The sequence below is a fragment of the Patiria miniata genome, unplaced genomic scaffold, assembly GCF_015706575.1.
Source record: "Patiria miniata isolate m_02_andy unplaced genomic scaffold, ASM1570657v1 HiC_scaffold_20, whole genome shotgun sequence".
NCBI lineage: Eukaryota > Metazoa > Echinodermata > Asteroidea > Valvatida > Asterinidae > Patiria > Patiria miniata.
In genome coordinates, this window is record NW_024037059.1 from 10691498 (window position 1) to 10716133 (window position 24636).

The 24636-nt window shown below is 41.7% G+C and overlaps 1 protein-coding gene and 1 long non-coding RNA gene across 2 annotated transcripts in view; both read left to right on the forward strand.

Annotated features, from left to right (window-relative positions):
• The window catches only part of LOC119727297 (sushi, von Willebrand factor type A, EGF and pentraxin domain-containing protein 1-like), a 52078-nt gene that overhangs the window by 25429 nt on the left and 2013 nt on the right, over positions 1-24636 (forward strand). Inside the window, exons 25-48 of the mRNA XM_038199151.1 lie at positions 59-310; positions 1328-1413; positions 1853-2009; positions 2723-2905; positions 3346-4059; positions 4790-4957; positions 5714-5875; positions 7214-7375; positions 7775-7984; positions 8634-9326; positions 9943-10173; positions 10926-11794; positions 12119-12266; positions 12914-13034; positions 16924-17057; positions 17735-17966; positions 18425-18615; positions 18824-19021; positions 19368-19607; positions 20671-20841; positions 21377-21580; positions 22144-22325; positions 22979-23117; positions 23752-23955. Of these exons, the coding sequence (XP_038055079.1) occupies positions 59-310; positions 1328-1413; positions 1853-2009; positions 2723-2905; positions 3346-4059; positions 4790-4957; positions 5714-5875; positions 7214-7375; positions 7775-7984; positions 8634-9326; positions 9943-10173; positions 10926-11794; positions 12119-12266; positions 12914-13034; positions 16924-17057; positions 17735-17966; positions 18425-18615; positions 18824-19021; positions 19368-19607; positions 20671-20841; positions 21377-21580; positions 22144-22325; positions 22979-23117; positions 23752-23955 (6051 nt within the window). The remainder of the gene's footprint in view (positions 1-58; positions 311-1327; positions 1414-1852; positions 2010-2722; positions 2906-3345; positions 4060-4789; positions 4958-5713; positions 5876-7213; positions 7376-7774; positions 7985-8633; positions 9327-9942; positions 10174-10925; positions 11795-12118; positions 12267-12913; positions 13035-16923; positions 17058-17734; positions 17967-18424; positions 18616-18823; positions 19022-19367; positions 19608-20670; positions 20842-21376; positions 21581-22143; positions 22326-22978; positions 23118-23751; positions 23956-24636) is intronic.
• On the forward strand, positions 13050-16122 carry LOC119727298. Its single transcript, XR_005270936.1, has 3 exons — positions 13050-13950; positions 14668-14825; positions 15119-16122. It is a non-coding gene; the product is annotated as an uncharacterized LOC119727298 (long non-coding RNA).

The following is a 24636-nucleotide window of genomic DNA, read 5'->3' on the forward strand; positions in this document are numbered from 1 at the left end:
GAAAGAAGACAATGTGTTTTTGAAATCATTCTTAGACAGATACTTTTATCTATGACAGACAATGTGCCACCAACCCTACGTGTCTGCCCAGGCTCTCTATCAGGCTCCATGTCAGGCCAAATGCTGGGCGTTGTGCTATCCTTCGATATCCCCATGGCTGCTGACAATTCAGGTGCCCAACTGACCGTGATTAAGACCCCAACGGACATCACCTCACCGTACAATTTCACTCGGGACACCGACGTGTCGTACATCTTCACTGATGCTGGAGGGAACAGCGTGGCTTGCAATTTCAGTGTTAACATTCAAGGTACGGGCTCAGGTGTCATTTTACAGGTCAGTTGCTGAACTATAGGTTCACTGTGTATGACGTCAAAGTACACGTGACCATCATGGGTCAACGTGATCGGCCAACATTGCAGTAGGCAAGCATTTGGTTTGCAACCAACTTATGCATTGTAAACTAGACAGGAGGGTTTATTTCACATAACAATAACCTTGTATTCTTTATTAAATTGCATGATGGTCACTACCTGTGTCGTGTACGGCTGTCATAACCGTGCCGTCCCAGCACCGGGTGTTGGCTCTGCATTTTTCTCACAGTTTGAGCCATTCATCACAGCTTGAAAGCTTGCTGCGGGGTGTGCTATACGATCTTTGCCTACTACAATGGCGACGCTGAATTTCCAGTATCTGGATGTAGGCCGGGTCATGAGAGAGCCCTATTAAGGCATCATCAGTGGCACAAATATGACAATGTACAATGTCATGGAGCATCTTAGCACAAAGATATTGATTTAGCACATTTTCACGGAAGGCATGAATAAAAACAGTGATCTGCGCATACTGAATTGATAGTGTATGTAATGAAGTAACACAGGGAGCAGGTCAATTTGGAGCATTCTAGTGGCTTTCCATTCAGTTCATACAGTGCAGTAAGGTTTCCTGGGGGGGGGGAATGTAATTAAGAGTTGAACCAATATTGATGCATTCAGCTCGGGGATGTAGTCGAGTCCAGTCACAAGTCCAGTCATGAGTAACAGTTGATGAACAATAACAGAGGAATGCCTTTGTCTCAGTTGACTAGAATAGCTTGTGAGTTGAATTGGGACTGGAGGACTTGTGATGGACTTGCAGGGACTTGTGATGGACTCGAATACATCCCTAATTGTAATTGTAATTGTAATTTGAAGACTTAATTGCCTTCGAGCATTGTTCTTACCAGAAAGTTTCGACTGACTTGTTAAATGAAAATAATTGAACAGCTCTCCACTTCTGTAGTGATGGCAGATTTCCAATGATGCTGTTTTTCTCCCCTGACCTATAGACAACCTGTCGCCTGTCCTTGAGTCTTGTCCAGGAAGTTGGAATAGAACAACCACTGAAGCTGACACTACGATCTCTTGGCCCGAGGTAGGAATTATGTCAGAGATGTATAATATAGAAGACCCAAAATGTTGCGTTGAAAAATGTGTCTGCTCAATTGGAGGAGTTTATACTTCAAAATGGCTCTATTTTGTGCTTTTTCCCGTTGAAAAAAAAATTAAGTAACACTTAATGAAATTTATGGATGACTGGTCATTCTATTTAGTCATTACAACCCAGTAGTTGTGAGCTAGCTGTTCATGACACATATAAAAGAATTACAGGGATCAAAACAGAAATCTGAATCCCATTCGAAGATCGCAGGTCCAAGCCCTGCTCCATTCAAGTTCTTTGTTCCACTTTTGAAAAGTTATTGTAATACACCTTGTAAAGTTCCCGTGTGGTTTTGTTGATAATTTATACATTTTAAGTGAAGTCAAATTGAAACCCTAAAGATGCATCCTAACTTTTTGGGGTTTACTTTTAGCCGGTGTTCCATGAGTTGACCGGCGATGCATTGCACATCAGTTGCAGTCAACTGAGTGGCTCGTCCTTTGGATGGGGCACTCACATCATCCGATGCACCGCAACAAATCTGGACAACGGCAAGACCACTGTGTGCCAATTCACTTTCACCATCACACGTGAGTTCAATTTTTTCCCAAGACGGGTGTGAAACACGCCATGGGCTTGAGCTGCTTATGTTGGTTGGTGGGTGGGTGGGTGGGTGGGTGGGTGGGTGGGTTGGTGGACAGTTTACTCGGCCATATATTGTATTCCTGCAACTCGAGTATTACAGCTTTGCATTCAAAGACCGGCTTTGCAAACACTGATGCGCATGCATCTAATTTGCATATTTTTGCATATTAGATCACGCCCCATTCATTTTTTTGTTTTCTGTACTCTCGAGGTTCCTGTATGGCCCGGGTGCACTATTTTGTGACAGACTAACTGCTATCCTCACAGCAGCTTTTGTCCCAACAAGAACTATCATTGTTGTAATCCCCGTATCTATGGAAAAATATGTAAAATTTTAGCTCTACTTTTGTTTTTGTACATGTATATTGTAAAAACTATTCTCTGAACCATGTTTTACATTAGCCATTTTTAAAAAGTCTTTAGTTGTTTTCTAGTGCAGTCTGGTCTGACAAAAACATATTTTCTTGTTTATTGACGCTTGCTTTATAAAGTCTTTTAGGGAAATATTGCCTTTATTTTATTCTCCAAATTGATTTCTCTCTCGTTATTAATACAGCAACAGAAAGTTTGCAAGATGCCACGCTGCAACTCCAACTTCTGTTTTGTGAGTTCGTAACATGCTTTGATGACTCTCCTAGCAATTTGTTTGTTTCCACAGCCGTGCCATGTCCAGATCTGACTGCACCAAGGCATGGCGCCAAGGCATGTGACAATTGGGCCTATGGCCGCCAATGTGCTATGTTCTGTAAAGAAGGTTATGATGTGCGTAGAGGAGGTAGCAACAAGATTCTTTCGTGTGGCTCTTCAGGAGTTTGGCTCGGTTCTTTCCAAAACTGTAGACGTAAGTGGTTGCTTTGTGCATTCTCGTTGATTGGCTTCCTATAGACCTTATGCATTGTAGGTACCTCAAAGGCTGTCTTTGTTATTTTAATTGAGTAACAGTGAATAAACTAAAAGTTTAATCCATGCCCATCCAAGCTATACAAAACCATTGCCCTCTGACTCTGCCTTAACGTGTAATGTTTTTTTCTGCCATCTATTGCTTGTAATTCTCAAGTTCTGCAGGTTAAGAGAAAATTTCCAATGCTAAAATGTGCACCGGCAGCCAGTGGTGAATTTATAGAACATGAATGATAAATTGGCTGCCGAAGAATGCAAATTACATGTTACCTTCATCTTTTCCAATGACTTTGTGTCCTAACTAATGCAACATTCTACTCGAGAGGACTCCATGTGCAAGTATCATTGTTTAACTGAGGAAATGCTTTTCCTTCCTTGTAGGAAAGAGTTCTCCTGGTGCGATGAAGTTGCCTTCCGAGCTACACTACTTCAGTGGCGACTGTTCTTCCCCTGACACACAAGCCCAGATCAAAGAGCAGTTTATCCAAATTCTCAATGGGTCTAACTATGCTATCATATGCACCAAATATGCTTCTGAGTGCAACGTGGACAATGTTGAAGTGACTTGCGGCGCCTCCACACGCAAGCGCCGTGACGTCGGCATCTGGCAAGAACCGTTGCTGGACTTTGGATTTGAGTTCGACCATCTGAATGCCAGCTCTCCAGAGCTTGGTGCAGACGAGCTCACTGAGCATGCTCAGAAGTGGCTGGCCGACATGCGCGCAAAAGGGAAGCTGCCACCGCAACGCCGAGGTGACCGACGGCGCCGGTTGCCTACCCCGAGACGAAAACCAAACACAGACCATGAACGCAGTCGACGGTCTACAATGTTGCACACCTTCACCGTATCATTCAGCATGAATTACTTGCTGCCCTCAGACCCAACCATGTCGGATGATGAATTTGAAGACGAGAGTTGGAACGGCTATGATGCACTGTATGAGATAGTGGACAGCGTACAAGACATGGCTGACAGTGGTAACTTGAGCATTTCAGTGCCTGCCATTCAGATTGGTTCCCAACCTCAGCTTGATTACAATGAACCTGGTCCAGCCTGTCCACATGGGTACCTGCCTACTCTTAGCATGACCTGTGGTATGTCAGTCTTAATTTAATGCCTCAGCTTTATTATGCCCTCACATTCTGTACCTGTTAAAAACTTGTTTGATGACTAAAGTTAGAAGCTGTTTCTGAGATAGCACTATGCTCCTGCACAGGTGGTACATGTATGTGCAGACATTCGTACCTGAAATTAAGAACAGTGTGCAACGTGTGTGTGTGTGTGTGTGTGTGTGGCACCTCCTTAGTAATGTGGATGACTGGATTAGTCTATGATACATATTGCGATAAATCTGCATTCATGTGACAGTTCAAGCTCAGCTGCATTTAATGGTACACAACGTTGCAGGTTACCATACAAAATTGGGAGTGTATTGTTGTGCAACACTTGTGACTGGTTCTCTTGCTTGGTTCATATTTTTGTTTAACAGTGTTTGCTGCTTACATAGCAATGCCATGTTCAAATCTTTGGAAGATTCCCATTTCATAAAATAATATGTTTACAAATATTCTGTAATTGTTATATTTCTTTCTTTGAGGGAGACAATTACCATTGTGTAACTATTATTTTTCCTCAACAGTCTTAAATCCATTAACACAACTTATTACATTGTATTTACTCTCTGGTGAATTCATAAAACCATAGAATGCTGGGGTGGTTTGGGGTGGTATGAGGAGTAACATGCAGCTCATTTTGGGGCGGTACAACGACGAACAGGTTAAAGAGAATCTTTCATTTCCCCCCACCTAACTTCTGTCCTTGCAGTGAGTTGTGCAGTGGGTGAATTCTTTGACAATGCCACCCTGGACTGTGTGGATTGTCCTATCGGTCAGTATCAAGATGAAGATGAGGAGCCACATTACACCTGCAAGATGTGTCCCACAGGAACCTCCACCATCCTAGCTGGCTCCACCAATCTTACTGACTGCCTACGTGAGTACAATCAAGTCCAGTTAGTTCTTCTGTAAATAAGTGCTTTTCCTAAATGTCCTCAAATTGTGACTGACTGACTGATTGACTGACTGAGTACTGACTGGGTAGGTCTTAAATATGGCCAAAATACCTTTTAGCCTCTTCAGAACTTCAAATTCAAATTCAAAATCACTATAAAAGGGTACTGGCATTAGCTGGGAGTAACCTGCGATGGACTAGCATCCCATCCAGGGGGAGTAGAAATATTCCCAGTCGTTTCATGCTACTGAAACTGGAGATAAACGCCGGCCTGATGGGCCACATTGGCTTGTGACAGACTTAACTACTCCATGCACAAATACCGTTTTCATGCAAAGTGAGATTTTGAACACTACTGGGACGGCCATGTGAACGTATAACTCATGATGCCTGACCCCCGTTCTAAGATGCTTCAAATGGGAGTATCCGCCTTCAGATACACACACGCAGTGTCCATCCTCGTCCTCCCTTCCCTTCCCCTCCTCCATCTCCCCCTCTTCCCCCCTTCTCCCTCCCCCCAAAAAAATCATCCATAAGCGCCATCTACTGTTCTTGCACAGAGTGCATTGACTATATTCCTGATCTGTAATGCAATCATCTGTTCTGACAAGTGAATATATGCCGGGCATTTTATTCCTTGCATTCAATTTTACATCAACTGAGTAAAAAAAATTGTCAAAAGTTACGTATGCATTGTAATGGATAATGCCTCATTGTGGTTTCTTCCTCCTGATTCAGGCTTCTGTCCCAGCGGTCAGTATTCCAACACCGGACTTGAGCCGTGCTTCCAATGTGAGAAAGGATCCTACCAGTCTGAGGCTGGGTCAGTCTCCTGTCAGCAATGTCCAGTTGGTCAGTCTACGGCCAGGATTGGATCCACAAGCTTACAGGACTGTGCAGGTATGGGTTGCATGCAAGTTGACTTAAAAAACTCTGTGAGACTTTACGAGAATACAGTACATCCGGGCACCATGTATATCTACAATGTGTGTAGCGTCCTATTGTTTTGCATTTATTTTGTGTCGTGACCAGGTCATCCAATCAAGGGCAACAAATGGATATTTTGAAAGAAAAGAGAGCATTCCAATTTGAAACATATTGCAAATATTGCTAATTAAAATTGTTGACTTCATCTTCCATTTTATCAATCACAAGGATAACAACTGGCTAAATTCAAGCACAGGTGTCTGTGACTAGACTAGCAAAAAGTGAGAGTGGACTACCAGGATTTACGTAGATTGCGTACAGGAATATCTGAATTCAATTTATGACAAGTCATCATAGGCCAGTCACAAGTCAGTCACAAGTCATCATAGGCCAATCACAAGTCAGTCACAAGTCATCATAGGCCAATCACAAGTCAGTCACAAGTCATCATAGGCCAACCACAAGTCAGTCACAAGTCATCATAGGCCAATCACAAGTCAGTCACAAGTCATCATAGGCCAATCACAAGTCAGTCACAAGTCATCATAGGCCAATCACAAGTCAGTCACAAGTCATCATAGGCCAATCACAAGTCAGTCACAAGTCATCATAGGCCAATCACAAGTCAGTCACAAGTCATCATAGGCCAATCACAAGTCAGTCACAAGTCATCATAGTCCAATCACAAGTCAGTCACAAGTCATCATAGGCCAATCACAAGTCAGTCACAAGTCATCATAGGCCAATCACAAGTCAGTCACAACTCACAGCCTATTCCAATTAAACTTTACAAAATGTGTACCTTTATCTTTGGTTATCCCATTTCTTGTGGTCTGACTTGTGGTCTGACTTACAGTTTATATGAATTGAAACATTTGAGAACTCACATGTTTTGGTAGTTGATTTGACTAATTTGACTTTTTAAAGGCATACAGGATATTTTGTTTTTGTGCATTTTGTTTGTTTCCAATAATAACACCACTCAAAATCCAAAGTGGAATGTTCAACATGTTGAAGTTTATGCTCAGTGGATATTACACTTTGCGAGAAAACTGTAAACCATGTAGAAAAACCGTTCACTTGACCGATCATTGAATCGACTACATTTCTTGATTTCTTCTAAATGACAGCCAGCCAGATAGAATCATTTCAAGGGTTGTTTAGTACCAGTACGATCTTAGAAATTTATTCTAAGTATGCTTTTTGATAATAGTTCAGTGCAAATGATACCGTATGCCTTTAATTAAAAGTCAGTTAAATCTCCCTTTTACATAACATATGACATGTGACGCGTTTACTTTGTTTCCACAGTCATGTGTCCTGCTGGATCATTCTCCACTTTTGGGATCCAGCCGTGCGTCCTGTGCCAGCTTCATAGTTACCAGCCCCAGCAAGGTCAAAGTTCATGTCTCTCGTGCCCCGCCGGGCATATAACCCAGGTCAAAGGAGCCGCAAATCTGAGCATGTGTAGCAGTAAGTGCATTTTTTTGGTGGATTGATTTGAGCTTATGACAATACTGAGGATTGAATTTGGAGGTTAATTGCAACCAATAGTTTTGATTGATTGCTTCACTCAAAACAACAAAGAATAAGCTTTGAGTAAATAACAATTTAAAAAGTTACCATCGGATATGCAAATCCTCCTTTGCATTGTGGGAAGAAGTTGTCGTCTATTTTTGAACCTTCTGCAGAAAGCAAGCTTTGAAACTTAAATGAATCCAATTTACTACACTAGAGATGTTTTGCTGTTTTGTTTTATCTTAAAATTTTTATACGGAAAAATGCATGTATTACAGATTCAAGAATCAAGAGAGTATCAGAAACTCTGGAGAGAGTCCAGTTTTAACTATTTTGCCCTTGTCTCATCCTCAGTACAAACCTTCTGCACTGCTACGTCATGTCTGAACGCTGGAACCTGCGTGGAGCAACTGGAGTCCTTCCGCTGTGAATGCCCAGCGGGTCTGACTGGCACACACTGTGAGACTGATGTGATTGACTGCCAGCAAGATTCTTGCTTCAATGGAGCTACCTGTGTGGATGAACTCAATGGGTTCAGCTGCACCTGTGCTGCTGGATATCAAGGTAATGGGATGAGGGGCGGTTCTTAGGGGGAAAAGGGGCGGGACACGTCTTATGTTTGTACTCTGTCACACTGTGAGACTGATGTGATGGACTGCCAGCAAGATTCTTGCTTCAATGGAGCTACCTGTGTGGATGAACTCAATGGGTTCAGCTGCACCTGCGTTGATGGATATCAAGGTAATGGGATGAGGGGCGGTTCTTAGGGAAAAAGGGGGCGGGACATGTCTTATGTTTGTAATCTGTCACACTGTGAGACTGATGTGATTGACTGCCAGCAAGATTCTTGCTTCAATGGAGCTACCTGTGTGGATGAACTCAATGGGTTCAACTGCACCTGCGCTGATGGATATCAAGGTAATGGGATGAGGGGCGGTTCTTAGGGAAAAAGGGGGCGGGACATGTCTTATGTTTGTACTCTGTCACACTGTGAGACTGATGTGATTGACTGCCAGCAAGATTCTTGCTTCAATGGAGCTACCTGTGTGGATGAACTCAATGGGTTCAGCTGCACCTGTGCTGCTGGATATCAAGGTAATGGGATGAGGGGCGGTTCTTAGGGGAAAAAGGGGGCGGGTCACGTCTTACATTGTGAGATTCCACTATGATGTTAAATACAAACTTTCGTCCTTTTTCTCTTTTGTTGTTGCAGGTGATGATTGCTCTCTCCTGATAGATTTCTGCATGAATGATCCTTGTGAGAATGATGGTACATGTAGCAGTCAGACCAGTGGATTCACCTGCGCATGTGATGTTGGTTTCACTGGTGTCAGGTGTGAGAAAGACATTGATGAATGTCTGATGCACCCCTGCCAACATAATGGAACATGTGTTAATGTAGACGGAGACTATCAATGCCTGTGTGTTGCCGGCTTCATAGGAGATAACTGTGAGACTAATGTAGATGAGTGTAAATCCAACCCATGCCAACGTAATGGTACATGTGTGGATGCTGATAACGGATATCACTGTCAGTGCATCACAGGTTACTCCGGTAATCATTGTGAGATTGACATAGACATGTGTGCCAACAACCCTTGTAGCAACGGTGCAACCTGCCAAGATTTAGATGATCGATATCAGTGTGCATGTCCCCACGGCTATGGTGGCAGACACTGTGAACTGGTCTTGACTCCATGTGATTATCATCCATGTGAAAATGACGGTAACTGCACTGAGACATTGACAGAGGAGACTGGATACAAGTGTGAATGCTTGTCAGGATTTACCGGACCAGAGTGTAAGATCAATGTGAATGAGTGTGCTAGTGGACCGTGCTCTAACGGTGGTACCTGCATCGATGGTGTCAACAGATATGACTGTATCTGTACTGATGGCTTTGAAGGTCAGTATTTTTGCTGATACACCATTTCTGTTAAATTTTGGGACTCATTTTACTAAGTCCCAAGAAACATCTGATCAGTGTTCAAAGTGCTGAAAGTGAACCCTCAGGTTTGGTTCGGGTTCAGTTTGGCAGTTTTTATCCGAACATCGGCTCGGTTCACGTGAGGCCCTTTTTAGGACCCAGGCCCATGCCAGGATAAACCCAGCTATGCCACATTGCCATGGCTTTACAGTGCGAATAAAAAAAATTGTGTGTTTTAAATGCTCAAAGTGCAAAATTTGAAATGAGAGTTGAGCTTCGTACCTGAAATTGCCCATTTGATCTTAACAAAAACACATCTCCACAACATTTTCACGTCAAAATGGTATCGTCTTATTCCTTTCATATAGTGCAAGTTTTGATATTTTGATTGTACAAATAAAAACATGCCTTGTGTTTATGAACATCCGAACTGAACAGTTCAGGTTGATTCGGTTCAGTTCGGTTCAGTTCGGAAGTGCTACGTTTGCCAAAGTTTAGTTCGGTTTGGCGATTCGGATACAGCACTAATTGTCCCCTAAGCCAACTACCATCCACTGAATAATTTACTATTGTTCTCCCTCCCTGGGGTTTTCAGGACCGCGCTGTGAGGGGCGCACAGACCTCTGCAACCCCAACCCTTGTCAACACAACGCATCATGTGAGGATGAAGGAGAGGATTATTACTGCACCTGCCCTGCCGGTCTGTCAGGCAGAGATTGTGAGATCCAGGTGGATGCCTGCCATGACGGAGAGACGTGCTTGAATGGTGGAGCCTGTGCACCGCCCTCTATGGTCCAACTCTGTCTATGTCCTGCTGGATTTGCAGGTAAGGTGCCATGGCCTTGCGATCTGTCCAGATCTGTCACTGGGGACAAGTTTCAACTGGTACTAGTTGAACTGGAAATAAGTGACTGGTTTTGAACTTGTTAACTGGTTTGAACCAGTTCAAAAACTAGTTGAACCAGTTCAAGGGGTTCAACTGGTACAGGTTGAACTAGAATTCGGTGACTCGTTTTGAAAAGATCACTCTGCCCCGCTATTCGTCAAGGTCAAAACCTTATCTGTAAATGATCTCTATAAATAGCATCTTTGTGCTTTAATGACTATTTGTGATAATTTTATCATTTCGTTTTTTGATGTTTGCAAATGTGGTATCTTCCCTTTAATGTAATAACATCTACTATTTATTGTTAATATCTACTTTGGTTAATCATGAATTTTATAACTATGTATTCTTTGTAAAGGGGGCAGACCCAATACAAGCTTTGACCTCCCCATACTATTTGAACAAGGTCCATGAAACTTATTTTAATTATCGTATAGAATGGAAATAAACCTGAAATCTGAAAGCTGAAACCGAACTAGTTCAGCCTGTACTTGTGCAGTGTGTTTCTCCTTGGTTAGAGACTTTGTAACAAAGGATATTGTCCACTTTTTCCATACTTTGACGGAGATACTCAGATAGATTGTGACCATCTTGCTTTTGGTTTACTCTTTGTTTTAGCGAAGCTAAAAATTGTAAATAGACCTCATTAATCGATAAAATGAATTTCTTTGCATAGTATAATTTACCCACAGGAGAGCATTGTGAGATTAACATCAATGACTGTGCCAACTCTCCATGTGCAAACGAGGCTCCATGTGTAGATGGTAACCAGACTTTCACTTGTCACTGCTTGGAAGGTTTCACTGGTACTCTGTGCGAGATCGATATCAATGAATGCGCATCCAATCCCTGCCATAAAGGAGGGGCATGCGTTGATCAGATCAGTGGGTACTGGTGTGACTGTACCGATGGTTTCAATGGAATGGACTGTGAAAACAACAAGAATGATTGCGTGGCCGGAGCTTGTGGCAACGGTCGATGTGTGGATGGCATCAACTCATTCAAATGTGTGTGTAACGTCGGTTTCACTGGCCGTAGGTGTGATATTGATATCAATGAATGCCAATCTCATCCATGCGCTAACGGCGGCACGTGTCGTGACATGGTGAATGGTTTCATCTGTGATTGCGTAGATGGATGGATCGGTGAGCAGTGTGAGATTAATGAAGACGATTGCGCCAATACCCCATGCCTGAACTCTGGTCATTGCATTGACGGCCTACAGTCCTACACCTGTCAATGCTTACCAGGCTTCACGGGTCAGAACTGTGAGACCAACATCAATGAATGTCTGAGTAATCCTTGTCACAACCAAGCAACCTGCATCGATGGAATCAACATGTTCACCTGCGATTGCAAGAAGGGAAAGAAAGGTACACTGTGCCAAATTGACTTGGGTAACTGCCAGCCAAATCCTTGCAAGCACGGTGGGTCTTGCACCCCAACTACTACTGGGTTTGCGTGTCAGTGTCAGGCTGGGTTTGAAGGAGTAGAGTGCCAGACTAATATTGATGACTGCGCCAACCATCAGTGTCTGAATGGAGCAAGCTGTATTGATCAGGTGAGAGTTTCATCAGGTTTAATCATTCCAACTTGCATTACTCACTCAGCTTATATCACACTCTTGCCTTCTACACCTCCCCACAATTCAGATGCAAAATTCAAATCAGTGTCATTACTGCTGACAAAAGAATGTATTGTATTGCACACAATAACTCTCAAAACCTCTCTCAAAAGTCCCACCAGAGCCTCAGTTATTTTATTAATTTCCTCCAGAATTTCTAAACCACAAACTACTTCCTCCTAATTGTAACTCATAATCTTCCCTAAAAGAGCTTGAATATTTCACAGCACTGACATGTTATCCATCGAATTTTGGATGCAGGCCAACCGTTATTCCTGTCGCTGTACTCCAGGCTACACAGGACAGTTTTGTCAGACAGTTTTAGACATCTGCTCAGCTGAGCCGTGTCTGAACAACGCAGTCTGTCTGCCGAGTGCAGACAGCACAAGCCACTGCAAATGCCAAGCAGGTAAAAACCAATCTACAATTGGTGTAGATGACTTGCTACTAGCAAAATGAGAATGAATAAAATGCCATTGCTAGTTGGCCTTATAATATCACTAACTCTGTAGTAACTGCAGTGCCTGAAACTGCCCGAGCACTCTGTGATTTGGTTGAGTTTTCAGTGAGTAATCTCAATGTACATACACTGAAGTGCAGGTGCTGTGTAGGGTAATTCCCCGCTCTATGATGTTTTGGCCAATAACAGCCCTGTTTACACCAGCAAATGTCTGAGTAAACCCAACATGCATGCATTTATGCAAGAAACGTATGGTTTGAACATACAATGTGGCATTGGTGATCGGGGCACACATGTTTCTGCCCATGTGCAAAGAGCATTTGATTATTTGTATCAGCTTCAGGATCAATCACAAGCCCTCGTGTTTTTAAACATCATTTGGCTCACATTACTGTTTGTAAAATGTAGCCACTTCTACCACACAAGTGCAGTACAGTGGACGTGTGCTCAGGTCACGCATATTCTTTTCCTCTTATGAGGTTTTGAACATCAGATTGATGTACTAAATGCATTAACCTACATGTCAACCATCAATGGTTGAGCATCATGCACTCTATTGCAGGGTTGTGACTGTCAGTTTGAATCCATTTCCGCAGGTTTTACAGGGATGCGTTGCGAGGTGGCCATTGATAACTGCACACCCAACCCTTGCCTGCATGATGGTACATGCATCAATGGGTTCAACTCCTACTCCTGTGACTGTCCACCAGGCTATAGGTTAGTACAGAACATCAGAAGAAGTTTTCTATTGCACGGTACTTGTTTTGTTTTAATTGATTTTTTTTTCGTATACTTTAAATGTTTACTTTTTGTATATAGGCCGTCAGCTGGACTGGAAAATTCGTTCGTTTCGCTCCAGCAATTGCGGGTCTAAATTTTTTTAACAGTTGTACCGAAATACACTACCAGAGAATGATACTACAAAAGTTCTCCACATTTCGTCCAGCAGTTTTTTGATAATTTGACTCAAAAAAGCGAACTATTTGTCCATTGTGGACGTTCAAAAATGTACCGCGCCTACGTTAAAAAAATCCGCCGCGTGTGACGCATCGTACCACGTGACGTGAACTGTCCAATTAGACACCAGATATGAGGTCGCAGGTCATGACATTTAACAAACATGGCGGCGTCCATTGGCAAAAGTGCGTCAACGTAAACATTGACCGGTGCAAAAAAGAAGTGTTTGCACTCATATAATCTGTCACATTTGAGGGGGGAAATGCGAAGGATCTGATGTCCGGTGATAGTAAGTTCATTTCCTGTGCCAAAGAGTGGCTGAATTTTACAATGGCATCGCCGAATATACCCACGATGTGTGGGCAAATGATCTGCTATGTCTGTATCGTACTGTTACAGTACTACTACTACATCATGCACTACCGGCGCATGTAAACAAGGCAGTCCGGCCGGCCGATCTCACCGTGGCGGTTTTTATAGATAGTAAACGTCTCGGTGCTGCAAAAAAACGCAAACCAGACACTTCAGCTGAGACCCAGATTTCTTCACCGAAAAAGCTCCGGGCAAAGTGTTATGCTGCACACAAACTCAACATGCTCAACCAGGATTTTGATTGATGAAAACCTCAATTCAAGGACAAGCTGCAGCAGTACAACAAGCAGAACTTCCGTTGGAGGTAGGCCTACATGTCATTATAATGAAGGCGATTGTGTATTTATGTGCCCCCCAAAAAGAACCAAAAAATCCATGTTTGGGTTTAATTGTCTTGAATTAAGGGTAAGGTTAGGTTTTAATTTCTTTGAGGGAACTGGGGTGACACAACGATAAAAACGCAATGCGAAAACAAAGCTGGTGGTCACCACGATGCACCGTGAATGCACAGACCCGCATCGATTTGGATGGCGTCAACTAAAAATGCATAGGAAAATTTTATTTTTTGGCAAAAGATACCATTCAAAATGATAACAGATTCCTGGTTATAAAAAAAACCTTTTCTTTCTCTACGGCATTGGACTGTTGGGTACGTTTACTGAATGGTTCTTGGACTTTACTTTCCTTTTAGAAAAATTTTCTTAAGTCAATGAAGAAAAATGTCTTCAATGACAGATAGATCTTATTTGAAAAACCCAGTAAAAAAGTTTTTTTTTGTTTTTTTTGTTCCATGATTCAAACCGAGTACCTCTGGCACTGAAAATAAATGTCTAACGTTAAGATGCCATAGTACAACGGGTACTGCACAAAATCCCATGATAAAATGTTGTGCAATGTTGTGCAGTCTCTTTCTCCATTGTTGAAGGATACTTTTATGGAGGTGTGAGGGTAGTCTTTCCCTTTGTATAAAATAGAAAAATAGCTTTTATAGAATTTACTATTTGATTCTATATATTTATAGGCCTAAAGGATGAACGTCAGGAAAAGGGAGATGTTCTGCGACTGACTGTTCAACCCCGATCAACAACTTAGTTTCATGAGAATGTCCTAGCTTGCTGAACTGTTGAAATCATGAAATGATTTAGAAGCCGAAGGAACTGGCCTTGGATCTTTATATCGGTAAGATGTTTTGATTGTTATTCAGAGTGCAAACAGAAATAAACTTTAATAGAATATACAAAATGAAAACTTCTTGATATTGCTTGGGAAGCTGAAAAGGTTGGTTCTCAATAGCTACCAATGTTTACATATTTACAGTGGAAGGCAAAACGATCGGGTACATGATCTTTCTAGTAATTTAACTCTAGATTGAACAAGTTGTTTTCTTTCTTCTAAAGCACATCCTTTGTAATCATTGTTTTTGATCATCAGATACTAAACCTGTCTATATTTTACTATTTTTTTTTTTACAGAACTGAAAGTTGACATCTCGGCTTAGAAGAGAATATCCACAGGTCTCTTTCTTTGATATATGCGACATCATCTACACCACTACTTTATCTGCTGGAGGTGTGGTTGAATCTCTGGGGACTTCAGAGGAGGATTCAAAACTGAAACTGTGGCTTAGAAAGCAAGACATACGCTCCATCCTGTTGTTATGCCGTTACTGCACAAGATTTGATGAGAACTTTGATGAAGTGATAACATTTACTTGAAGTTGTATCAGCACGACTAGTTAGCATTTGACATTATAATGAAAATAATGAGTAACTCTAGATTTCAAAACTACATAACTGTATCCTTCTGTTCATTAGTGTTGGTTTTATTCATTTTAATTCTTTTCAATTATTAAAAATTAGTTCCAGTAGAAAGGCAAATTCTGTGAATTTTAACAGTGAGACTAGCCACACATGACAAGCCAAATCACTCTCTTTAATGTGTAAGCATACAAAATAGCATGAGTTATGGTTTTGTTTTCTTTTTATTGATATACATGCAAACATTTTTCGGTGCTAATCAATGTATCAATAAATAAAAAGCTGAAATTTTCTTTGACAAAAGACTGATCTTAAGGCTTTTCTCCAAACCAACATGGCTGTTTTGATTAGATAGCAAATAAATGTACAATGGTTGATTTTTGAAATGATTAAACCAGACTCTGATTTCTATCTGATGGTCCTTTGATTTATAATTGTATTTAAAGCCTGTTTCATTCCAAAAAAAGGTGGTCTTTCTTACAAGTAGAAGGTTCTTTAAGTGACGTACCTGGTTCACCACAGTAGATCCAGAGGGTTGGGGGCATAGCACCCATTTTTTTTTTTTTTTTAAATATTCGTTAGCTTGCTTTGTTTAAAGGGACATGTCTTGTCTGCTTTCCTGTTTCTTCTGCTGGTTACATGTACAGGTATTTATTTACTCTAAAGACACCTCCATTTTGGGCACCCCCTCACTTTCATTAATGATGAGCTGGTTCCACCACTGCATTGTAAACCATCAAAATAATTGCATTGTTGTATGCTGCCAAATAAGTTAGATTACAGTGAAAAAACTTTTGGAAGAGGGACTGTGGTGATGTCTACCAGATGAGAAAACAAGAGGTCATGTTCTTTGTGACCCAATTGCCAATGTACATAAAAGATATTTTTTAACTCTAAAATCTCCTGGGTCAGATTGACCCAGAATCTGAATCCAAATTTGCTCAGTCCTTTTCTGGGTAAAAAAATACACATTTCAGTCAACATGACCGAGGAAACATGTCTTTTTTTACTCCAAAGGGGTCATTTATGACTCCAAAAGGGGTCAATTTTTGACCCGGAAAAGGACTGAGCAGACTGAGTCTGACCCAGGAGTTTCTAGAGTGTAGGATGTGACAAGCTATAGTGCTGTACGTGTGTAGTTTTGAAATTGGAAGTGCCAACGCAAGGCCTCAAACCGGAAAATGTGGGTTTTTAGCATACATACATGTACATAACATTGGCAAACTTTGATGAAGTGTAAAAAAAAATGTGCAGCATATTTGCTGGAGAACTTTTGACATAGTGTTTGTGATGTGCTGAACCCCACATATGTGCATTAAAAAGTAGACCCAGTGTTGCTGGAACGAAACTCATTTTACAGCCGGTTTTTGAGTTTCAGCTGATGGGCTAATAATCTCACAATGCAATGCCCTTGATTTTGATTTGATGTTGCTTTTGATGTTGCAATTTTTTTTTCTCAACAAATCTTTTTAGTGATCTATTAGGAAATTGATGATTTCTTTTTTTTTAACAACTTGCAGCGGCACAGAATGTGATCAAGATATGGATGAATGCGTGAGTAATCTTTGTCAGAATGGAGCTGCGTGCATCGACGGCATCAACCAGTACTACTGTAGATGCAAAGCAGGATTTGTGGGCGATTACTGCAGCCTTAGTAAGATATCCTATTGGATTTGTAGATTTCAGAGTTCAAAAATTGTCAGCTTGAGAACAAGTCTGTTTAATATCATAGGTTCCAATTGTATGATGTCAATGTACCACCTAACCGTTTGGTTTTCCTTTGATCAGCCACCATAGCAGTAGGCAAGCATTTGTAGATAGTAGGGCTTATTTTCATGTAAAGTAACTACAAATTCTTTATCAAATGACATAATGGTCACTACCTGTGCTGTGCACAGTTTTCATAATTGTGCCAACTCAGCACTACGTGTTGGCGCCGCATTTTCGTCACAGGATTGGCCATCCATTACAGCTTCGAACGCTTGCCTACTGCACGATGCGCTATTTAATCTTTGCTTACCACAATGGCTGTGCTGAATTTTTGGTACCCAGATGTGGGGTGTAGGGTCATGAGATGGCCCTATTGACAAATTGGCTGTGAATTGTGATCAAATATGTATTGTTCCAACAAAGTGAGGGTTAAGTCTTCAGTATCTTTAACAATAAAACCAATTCAAAGACAGAATTCTGTAAACGATTTCTTCAACCTCTTGGACTATTTTGCTTCTTTCTTTTTAGGTTTTGCCCTTCACTGACATAATTTATCATTTATCGTGAACACTGAGAGTGCAGTCAAACATTATACCTATCTTTTTTAACTTTCCTCCTCAGACATACTGTCTAGTTTTGACATGGTGTTCAAAGGTGGTCAACCCCGCCAGTATACCACTCTACGTCAAGTCGGTTACGAAGCGCTGAGAGCGTTCACCATCATGATGTGGATTCAATCAGTCACATCTGATGGGGATATACTGACCTATACAACCCAGAACACTGGACAGACACTGCAGAATGCACAGATTGCCTTGAGTCATCCTGGGGCATTGGTTGTCTATATTCAAGGGTGAGCTATACTCATTATTGGCTACCCCCCCCCCCCCCTCCCTTCCCAGTGTTGTAACAAGTCACTGAATAACAATTCACTGTACATGAAAAAGAAGTTTCATTCTTCATATTTCCAGTAATGTTCAGTTTTGTTAATCGGGGTCTTATGAAGACTTTTGAGTGATGCTCCGTAAATAAACAAAAGAAAACCTTTCTAAAATATATTGCTGAACTTATGCCCCCAAAACAGCACTTTTGAAAAGTGACCCCGACTTAAACACTCAGTCACAAGCTTGGACGACGATTGTTAGATAGTCAGTCTATATCCTACACACCACTCATCCTAAATTTAGGGCCCATTTACTCCTGTTCAGCCCTTAAAGTCTTGTGGTAGCTATTGGCCTTTAGTACACAATGTGCAAAGCATTTATCGTTATTATGTATCCTTATTGCCTTTTTCTTTTCTTCATGGTATAGATATAAGTTTTCTTCCTCTCTCTCTGTGAACGACAATCATTGGCATCATCTGGCAGTGTCTTGGGACGAGCACGGAGGCATTCTCAAGATGTTTCTAGATGGGCATCTGGTGCTGAACCAGTATCACATCAGATCCGGTGCCCGTATCAACAGTGGAGGGACATTCAATCTAGGACAACTTCAAAATGGCGGTGGGTAATGATCAAGGGTGTTTGATATGAGCAGCATTTGTCTGGCCAAAATTGTATTAATTTCAGCTTCTTTGGACAGTTCTTGGCTGCTAGCTGAGCAGGCAAATGTGATATGCAATATTTCCTGCACAACAGCAGATACATAGAGAGTATATATCAACTGCACTAGAAAAAAAACTCAAATTATTGTCATTGTTTTCATTCTTAGACGGTACCCAGGCGGAAAGTTTCACTGGTGTCCTGAGTAACGTCAACATGTGGGATATAGCACTGCCGGTGTCCGCCATTCTGCCACACGCTCAGACCTGTGACTCTCTTGCCCTCGGCAGCCTCGTTGCAAGCCCTTACTTCATCGACTGGGGCGTCCTGGGAGAAATTCAAATTCAGACACCATCACAGTGCGACAGTAAGAGTTTCATCTGTCCTGAGCTCAGTTTAGCTAGGAGCTGTATTTGGTTGTAAATTATGTTGTATATATTGAAATATATTCATAAAAACATATATGCTTATGTGTACCAGAGTAAATTGACTGATGACATTTGATGTAACAAATGTTTAATGGACATTGTGTATGAACTATAGAGGGCACCGTGCTACTTACTACACTCCTGTGCCAAATGAGAACACATTACTATTATACACTGGCGTGAATTGGCTGACGATGTAGTTTGATTTTCCATGTTCTAAGGAGTTTGCAAAGATTATCCACTACAGCTTTTCAATGTGAAGTTTCTTTCTTTGTCTTCCTGCAGTGGTAGACGAGTGTGCCTCCAACCCCTGTGCAGCAGGCAGTACCTGCATTGATGAAATCAATCGTTATATCTGCCGATGCCCACCGGGCTTCACTGGCCAACACTGCCAGACAAACATTGATGATTGTGGAACGGGCCCAAGCCCTTGTGACAACGGGGGAACCTGTGTGGATGGAGTAGGCAATTTCAGCTGCCAGTGCCTGCCTGGGTTTTCTGGAGAAGCTTGTGAGCTGAGAATGGGTAAAGAAACAACTTAATGATATTGTTTAATCCATCAGTAGACGAGTGTGGCCAAGTGGTTTGGGTTTGTGACTCATGATCACCGAGTGGGTCAGAGGTTTGAATCCTGCTGCTGGCCATACCTTGTGTCCTTGGGCAAGCCACTTTATCCTTACTTACCTCTCTCCAAAATATGTGTACCGGCATTAGCTGGGGAGTAACCTGCGATGAACTGGCATCCTGTCCAGAGAAATATGGTTTAGTTGTTCATCCCATGAAAACCGCAGCTCGGAACAAACAGTAGCTTCTGTAATTCCATAGATACCCTGCTTGTTTCTCCTTGTACCATCTTGTGTGGTTGAATGGGTTTTTGAGGGAATTCATACAGTGATACACACAAAGTATATCGGAGCTATACACTGACGTTAATGGTGCAAATGGCACACGAGTGCTGTAGGCACCAGTCTAACCTACATCAACAACAACAGAAATATGGTGTTATACAATGGCTAATTGAATATTGGGTTTTGCCCATCTCTGATGTATTTTTGTAAACACTGGATACTCAGATGTTGTTCCATGTTATATTCAAAAAAAAATTATACTACCCGGGTGGGACTCACACCCACGACCCAGTGCTTACTGGTGCAGATGCCTGATGACTTGACCACTGAACTTGCTGGGGTCAGTTGGCTGGTTCGAGTCTGATGTAGCGACCAAAACCACAACCAAGCTATTCTTAATATTGAATTTGCATTGAGGTGATGTAAGTTCAATATTTGGTTTAAACCCAATATTGAATTAACATCACCTGACGCAAATTCCATCTTATTAATAGAAGTGCTGGTTAATGTGTAAGGGTGAACAACAGTGACAGAGTGAAAGGAAACAGATACTATTATGCCAGTGTTGGTATATGTAGTTAACTACAGCTGAAAAGGGACAAGTAAATTTCAGATCTGAAACTGTTGATTTCTTAAGACCAGTTGATACTCAATGTTAAAACAAGAGGGATCCACGCCCAGTCACAGTGGCAACACCTGTGTAGGTGCAATCATTAAACTGTCTTTTTCTCCATTGATAGTTGATGGAGGCTGGAGTGAGTGGAGTGAATGGGAGGAGTGTAGCCAGTCCTGTGAAGGTGGCACTCAGTCCCGTCACCGTTCCTGCACCAACCCACGCCCAGCCTACGGTGGCAGCGCCTGTGTAGGTCCAATCAGTGAGACCCAGCAGTGCAATACGGCACCTTGCCCAAGTAAGTACAGTCACCATCAATGATCTCCTGGTCTCATCTATCAGACTCAAGATTGGTCTGGTCTAGTCTAGATCAGTCTAGTCACTTCACCTATTTGTGTGCATTATTATACATTTTAAGTTACATAGCGTACAGTGCTTTAGTCAAGGTACCTGTAATGGATCACAAATGGAACACAAGTCCATCACAAATCAGTCACCTGTCATCCAATCCAAAGTCAACTCAGAAGCTATTCAAATGAACTGTGACAAAGACATTCCTTTGTTATCGTTCAAATACGCTGTTACATGTGTCTGCACCTGTGAATTGACTTGTGACCAGACTTGTTATGTACTTTGCGATTATACATGCAAAGCGAATTTGAAATCTGTCAACATCACTGCGAAATTAGCCAAAATTGAATTGTGTAACTTTTTAAAAATTTGCACTGAGAATACTTGCCGTTACGTCACAAATTTGTGTAAGCGTTCGCTTTCGCGTGGAGTGTGAGCCGACCTTTACTCTGTTCTTTTCTCCATTTGCTGTTGTCTTACAGCCTGCGGGCATGTGAACAATCCCTTCCGAGGAAACCTGAACTGTGAAATTGATGGTGAGGAGCAGAATTGCACCATCTCCTGCTGGCAAGGCTATGCATTCAGTCGGGCCATTCTACCCTCCTACCAGTGTGGTCCCTCTACCGACTACAAGTGGTCACATGAGACTGACGACAACCCAGGATTGGCTTTTCCTAAGTGTACAAGTCAGTAAATTTTCATTCATGGTCATCATCAGCATCATCATCATCATCCTCATCATAATCAGCTAGAGTTCATCCCTTTGCTTGACAAACCCTCCTCGTGAATGCATCATTCCTCTCTCTCTGTATGTAGCCATACCCATGTACGTTGAGATGTCATCTCTCCATCTTTTTTGTTGTCTTCCTCTGCTTCATCTGCCTGTTCCTGTTTGCCAATCAGTCAGGTTTTTAGTATATGTAAGATCAATCACATTAATGTGGCAAACATTGACTACCTTTGAAGAATATATAGATTTGAAACAATCTACAACATCGAACATTAAATAAGGTGAGTTTCAGCTGTAAAAAAAATGAAACTTAAAAAAGCTGCTTGTGTCAATGAGGACAGCAAACAGAAAGGCCCATTTGCTTGGTATGGCTCTAGTGTTCCCTGCTTGGCCTGTATTTGTTTTCCTGAGCAAAAGATATACACTTATGTATCGTCAAACTTTCAGCTTCCCAACTTTTTTTTATTTTGCCAACAAGGAGATTTTCAGTTTGAACCGCATAATATTTGTCTCTTGCAGAGTACAAGCCACCGTATAAGTTTGCAATGGAGATGAACTTGGCATACAGCAATAACCTGACCTGTGATGGGGTCAACGTCACAAAAGATAGCCTGGCGTATCAGCAAATCAGTGATGCTGTTAGAATGAACCTACAGACCCTCAGCTGTGTGCAGGATAACACATGTGCTGTTAAACAGCAGGTAATTAACCTTTCTCGATTACTAAGATAATAAAAGCTAGTTGTTAAAGGCACATGGTGTCATTTGCATTTATCCCAATAAAGTAACCAACCAAATTATTATCAAAAAGTTTATTTGGATTGAAGATGGCACTTGCTCTAAACACCCTGTAAAAATTATTCTGCCTGGCTTACTGTCATGTAGAAGACATGAAGAACTATAGGTGATTTGCAACTATTTTGAGTGGTGTTATTATAGGAAACTAAAGTGCATGAAGTGCAAATAATCCTATAATTGGCCTTCAATAACAAAGGAGGGCCATGACTACTGTAATACTTTTTTTGAGGATATTAACATATTTTGAAATTCAATTAAAATACACAAACCTTAGTAGTGGGAGTACTTTTCACAATTCTTTTCTTACCTAGTTTGTCTCTATTAGTGTGAGGACATTCAGTGGTGATGTTTACATTGTGTATGTAAAATCATGATCATAATATCTGTTTTGAGTCATGTGGTTCTGAGAAGAACCATAGTTTTGACATTACAAAAGAGATATTATATGCATGTAGTTACTGCAAACCTTCCATTCATTTTTCAGGTCTGCATTGTTGCACATGTATGCTTCCATTTGTATGAACGTAACTTCATTTCAACTCCTTGTTATACTTCAGATCAGTGGCTGCAGTCCACACGTTCCCGGGGATCATGCCCGCAGACGCCGACGTCGATCCCTCAAAGCGGTCCATATCACCATCAGGCTGGAGCGTGATGTTGACATCCCTGATCAACAGAACCTGACCAGTGAAGAAGGTGAGAGAGAAATGATAATGGTCTCATCGATATCTCTCAAGAAAACCAGGCCAATTAAAACATGATCTGGCATGAGTGTTTACCCTGGCATGAGGGTATATACTCTGTATACAAGTACTCCCTCTATGGTCACAAAGAGAGAGCGTTTGGAGGGACTCATACACCTGGCAGTCACGCAGAGCTCTTATTTGTTCGTGCACATCCACATGAAAAGTAGTCATACGTACTTCACGCCATACGCACACAAACCAAAGTGCGTGCATGGTTCTAATTTTTTTTTTACTGTTCCCGCATTGATCCCATAGCCAGGCTCAAGTTTACAATCTGCATCCAATATTTGATGGCTAGCTCTGTGACCTGCTGACATATTGTGCTCAGTGGTGCACTGCTTCCTGTGATATTGCTGCTACCTTCAACATGTGATGAAAGAAATTTGTTTGTTGGTTTTTAAAGAAAAGAAATCATGAAATTTAAATGGTCTTTAATGGGCTGTTAGCGTCTTGCTATGATTGCTGTTATCAAGGTTTTTCCAAGCAAATTTTGCGGTGTAACTTTCACTTCCGAGGCAAAAAGAACATATGTACAAGTCATGACTTAACCAACTGTTCTCCTTTCTCCATACAACCCATCCCAGTCCTCAACCAACACAACTCCGTAGAGGCAACCGATGACTTACGTAACTCTGCTGGTCACCTGATCAATGAGTCTAGATTGGGCCAGTTTGCCATCGACGTAGACAGTCAGGTTTACGACGTGGACTTGGGAAAAACAAAGAGTTACGGCATGCCTGTCTGTCCTCCTGGTACAGTGCGTATGGAGGCAGAGGACGTACGATGCGGTAAGTGGCATTCTTGTTTCTCTGTTCAAATTGTTGATGAGATAATCAGATTCAGAGGTTTGCCAAAAATCCCAAGATGAGTATTGATGGGGTACAACTGAACAAACCAATCTACCGATGCACAGGTCACTGGATCACCAGTCAGAAGTACCACTGCACCAAACCAACTCAGGACAATTTAGCCTTGTTCAAGGGGTTCGTCCATAGTGTCCGTGATGGTACCTGGCTGTAAACATGAACACTAGTCGCACGCTATGCACTGTACGGTGACCTCATGCGACTATGATGTGCAAATCAGCTGGAGAAAACAAACGCTTTGGGACTACAGCGTTGGCTTATCTTTTGCTTTATTTTGTGGCTGGATTTATATCAAGTTTAGTTGATTTGTGGACTCCAAACTTGTTGGACAAAGATAAGCCAACGTGATCAGTTGTCCCAAGATGTTCTGTCTTCCCCAGCTGATTTGCATATTGTAACCACACGAGGTCACTGTTTGCACTCCCAACCGTGCATAGCGTATGGCTAAAGTAAATGTTAGTGGCCAGATACCATCATGGACACCATCAACGAACACATTGACCAAGTCTAAGAACAGTCAGGATTTTCCACCCTTGCATGGTGCATTGCGGATTCATTATAGCTGAGTTTTATTCAGCTGAATCGTAATTAAAGGTCCAGTCA